General features: G+C 48.6%; 1 protein-coding gene across 3 annotated transcripts in view; it reads right to left on the bottom strand.

Moving 5' to 3' along the window:
- LOC122541492 (regulator of G-protein signaling 3-like) overlaps positions 1 to 4,509 on the bottom strand; it is an 83,834-nt gene that overhangs the window by 53,863 nt on the left and 25,462 nt on the right. The window contains exon 1 of one of the 3 annotated variants that reach the window (XM_043678303.1): positions 605 to 891. The exons of 1 other annotated variant lie outside the window; for it this stretch is intronic. In XM_043678303.1, the coding sequence (XP_043534238.1) occupies positions 605 to 643 (39 nt within the window). In that variant the 5' untranslated portion in view covers positions 644 to 891. Of the gene's footprint in view, positions 1 to 600; positions 892 to 4,509 lie in introns of those variants that run through there. One more of the 3 variants, XM_043678305.1, reaches the window with a different exon arrangement.

Below are 4,509 nucleotides of genomic sequence, written 5' to 3'. Positions count from 1 at the left end.
CACTCACTCACCCACTCATCCACTCACTCACCCACTCACTCACTCACTCACACACACTCATTGACTCAGAACTGTCACGGCCAATTGTCCAAACATCGCCACGTGGGTTTGGTTCAGGATGTTGCCTAGCAATTCCTCCAAATGAAATTTTAGTTTAAAAAGACTATTTAATTGCAATCAATAATTGCTTCAAAGTGTGGATATGAACTCCTGACCACCTGCCCGTTAAAACAACCGACACCCCTCTCCCGACAGTCAATGTTGGTCCTGGCTCAGAGACGTGTTCAATGACTCAAGTTCTGCAACGTCCAATATTTTGGAAACGTCTCCAACCTAACGCAGTGCCACGGTGCCAGGGACGGCCTGATCACCACCCGAAGGGGCACGGGCAGAGGTCTAGGTGACAGGTGACTGACCATGCCAGCAACACCACGTCCTCCCAGACGGAAACAAGATCCGTTTCGAAACCCTACTCCCCACCTCACCACCCACCCGACCCCGACATCCCCGGGCAAACAATTCTCCAGATCTAGGGTGGCCGTGCACGGAAGTTCAGAGTGAAACATCGGGAGAGAAATGCAAATGGGAGTCGGAACGTACTCACTACAAATCCAAGGAATGAGGCGGTGAGAGACACGGTCATCCTGGGAATATCCTGGAGCTGGTCGGGAGCTGGTTACAAATCTGCTGCCAAATTGTGCAGGAGATGACAGTGAGCTCTCGGTGTGGGCTAGCTCTCCCTGCATTACTTTGTCGGCTCCTCGCTGTAGTCTTCTCCTCTTGTGATGAGATTGCAGCAAATGGAGCTGCTGCTAACACTTACTGCACACGCCATCAACCGAGCCATCCCTCAGTTCTGCAGCTGTGAGCATGTTTTATTGATCTGCCCGGCACTGTATGGAGCACACAATGTGCTCTCCTGTTCCAGGGCCTTCATCTCTTAATTACATCCTTTCAAAGGGAAAGAGACAGCCGTGGCTGGCAGGGAGCTCAAGGTCTGTGTGACAAAAGCCATCAAGAGGAAAGAGGGGGAGATTAGTGGGGAAGCGTTCTTTTGATGTTCTCCTTCAGAAATCCCATTGCTTTTTCTCCCCTTTGTAAGGAGTTCAGTCCTTTCTGAATGTTCCTGAAGACGGGCGAGTATAGAACCAGGGTGAGAATCTAAGGATATGGGGTAAACCGTTCCAGACTGAGAGGAGGAACAATGTCTTCACCCAGGGAATGGTGAGCCTGTGGAATTGTCATCCACAGAAAGCGATCCAGGCCAAAACATTGAACATTTTGGAAAAAGAATCAGATATCATTTTTCAAGCTAAAGGGATCAAAGGGTTTGAGCAGAAATTTGGGAATGGGGTACGGAACTGGTTAATTAGCCATAAGCAGATAGCATCATGGAGCAGCCCTGAAGGGCCAAATGGCGTCGTCCTGCTCCTAGTTTCTATGTTTCAATGTTTCTCTCTGCACTTCTACCCCACCAGGTTCGGATGGTGAGGACAGGACTGTTTCTAGTCGTTCTGTCACCGAGCACCCCCCAACCCCACCCCTGACCCAATACCTGTACACAACTGCTGATCCCGCAGCAACAACATCCTACATTGATATAGCACCTTTAAGATAAAGCACTGGAATCAGGAGCGGGATTGGGCCACTCAGCCCCTTGAGCCTGAAGCACCATTTAACACAATCGCAGTCAACCTTGAGTTTCAAACCCTCTTTCCCATCTGTTCCTTCACTCCCCGAGAGCAAACCTTTGGCTGTCCCAGCCTTAGTTACACTTAACCTTCGGAAAATCCACAACAGATCAAGAACTCCAAAGGTCCACAACTCTGTGTGAAGTACTTTCGCCTTATCTCAGTCCTGAACAATCGGTCTGTTATCCTGAGGTTGTGCCTCTGTGTTCCTGAGCCCAGGAGGTAACAATCTCGCAGTATCTACCCCTCTCCCTCAGGATCTTGAATGTCTCAATGAGATCGTTTCTCATGTTTCTAAACACCAAAGATTATTGACACAGTTTACTCCCCCTCCCTCATAGGACAGCCTCCTCATCCCAGTGAGTCTCAGTGGTGATACCTTCAATACAAACATATCCTTCCAGAGTGTGGTGTCAAAGACATGACATGAAGTGGAGGAGCTGGTGTTAGACTGGGGTGAACAAAGTTACAAATCACACAACACCAGGTTATAGTCCATCAGATTTATTGGGAAGCACTAGTGTGCTTTTTCGATTGGTGTTGTGTGATTTTTTAATTGAAATATGACAGGCATGATCAGGGTGGATAGGAAGCAGAAACAGCCATTAGTCAAAGGGCCAATAATAAGGGCAAACACACTTATAAAAAGAGTCAACACATTTTTAAGGTGAAAGGAGATTTTGAGGGGATCTGAGGAAAAACATCTTCATCCAGAGGGTGGGGAGAGGGATCTGGACTGCACTGCTAGGGAGGGGAGCGGAAAATCTCAAACCCTTTAAGAGATGTTTAGGTGAGCATTTGAAGTGTCATGACATTCAAGGCTTTGGGCCTAGTGCAGGAAAGGGGAACTCGTGGAGATTTGTTGTATTTTTGGCAGTGCAGACTTGATGGGCCGAAGAGCCTCTTCTGTACTGTATGACAAGTATTCAAGTACCCGCACAAAGCATTACCCCGAGAGCTGGTGATGATGGGGTTGGTTGGCATGGATTAAACTAACAGCAAACAAAGAGTGGGATAAATGGGTCATTTTTCAAGTTGGCCCATTCGAATGGTGGATCAGTGGGGATCAGAGCTATCAACTATCAACCAATTCTGATTACAAGGGAAGGGAGGAGACTCAGTTGTGAGGATAGTCAAAAGGGTCTGCAGAGTTATACAAACAGGCTGAGGGAGGGCAAATGTTTACAAGGTAGGGAAAAAGTGGGAGATCGACCACTTTGGCAGGAAGACGAGGAGAAAGGAGTTTTAGAGGGAGTCTGCAGAATGCTGCAGTACCGAGGGATTTGAGCGTCACTGTCCCACGATTCACAAAATGTTTGTAATACATGAGGAAGCCAGGTGGAACGTAGGGGGGAAGCAGTCTCAAATGAGAAGTCTTATCACAACCGTACAGGAGAGAGCACTTTTACTGTGACATACTCACTTTCCTTAAGGAGGGACATCCGTGCATTAGAAGCAGTGAAGGTTCACTGGGACTGATTCCTGAGAAGGGATGGTTAACTTTGGAGGAATGTGTGTGCTGGCTGTCCCAATACTCATTGAAGTTGAGAAAGAGAGATGATCTGATTGAAACGTACAGGTTTCTGCGCTGGTCAATAGGGGAGATGCTCAGACCGTGTTTCCCCTTGTGTGAGGCAGAGTCCAATGGCGAGGGCCTTTCATTTCAGACACAGATAAGGAGGAATTTCTAACAATGGCAAACCAAAGAACTGGAGATGCTGGAAATCTGGAACAAAGCAGAAAGTGCTGAAGAAATTCAGCAGGTCTGGCAGCATCTGTGGTGAGAGAAACAGAGTTAACAGATGCTGCCAGACATGCTAAATTTCACCTGCACTTTTCTGTTTGCATTGTAAAAATGCTCGTTTCATTCAAGTGGAAGTTCCACCACCTGCCATGCTGGGATCCGAGGCCATATGCCTGGAGTTTCAACCTCTTCCAATTTGGCCTCACCCAATCCAGTGACATTAACCCCGCACTCCCGTCTCATCCACGTCCTGCAATCCCATATCCCAAACATGTGGGTGTATCTAACCTGAAAATGATGATGAAGATGATGATGATGATACCGTGGTTAGAGCAGAGTGCAGCTCCGTGCTCTCTCTGGGAAACTATGGGATTGGCAATAAACGGTAAATAGCAGTCAAACCTCCCTCCCATGCCGAGTTGTTGAGAAAATAAATTCAATTCTGCCACCTCTGCTGTTCTTGCAGTCAACTTTCACATGTAAGAGATGCACTTTCTCAGCAGGAAGGATTTGGAAATACTTCACCACGAGTATGAGGTAGGAAGCAATTGCTGTGTTAATAAGAGACCTGTAATATTTCAGAGACTGTGTAATGAGCACTGATGTGCCCACTCTCCAGGAGCAACACCATGAGGCCAATGAGAAGTTAGCAGCCTCTCAGTATCTCTCCCTCCCCCCACCCCTCCCCCCCTCTCTCTCTCTCTCACTCGCTCCTTAACGAGAAGGCACACAGTTACTGGAAATTAGGAGGGAAATAAATGCAGGTTTTGACAGCAACGCCCACGTGCCTGGGGATGCATGGAGAATGATTGGAGCAACGGGTAGGTGGAGTTCCGTGTTTTCCCGAGGGGCTGTGGGGATGAGGCACCAACAGTGGGAGACAGGGCAGTGCAGACTGGGACTCTCAGCCTGGGGGAGGGGTCAGAGGTTACAGCAAATGGCCAGGATAGCTCCTGGGCTCCTCACAGCTTGGCTGTCCAGCTGGTGGAGTGGTAGGGGGACATCACAACTAAGAGGCACCCCCCCCCCCCCATGTCCACTCATCTCCCCCCCACCCCCGGGACTTCAGCATTC

This window comes from Chiloscyllium plagiosum, chromosome 37 (genome assembly GCF_004010195.1).
Source record: "Chiloscyllium plagiosum isolate BGI_BamShark_2017 chromosome 37, ASM401019v2, whole genome shotgun sequence".
In the NCBI taxonomy this organism is placed as follows: domain Eukaryota; kingdom Metazoa; phylum Chordata; class Chondrichthyes; order Orectolobiformes; family Hemiscylliidae; genus Chiloscyllium; species Chiloscyllium plagiosum.
Note: the sequence above shows the minus strand (reverse complement) of the source record. Positions and strands in the feature narration are given on the sequence as shown.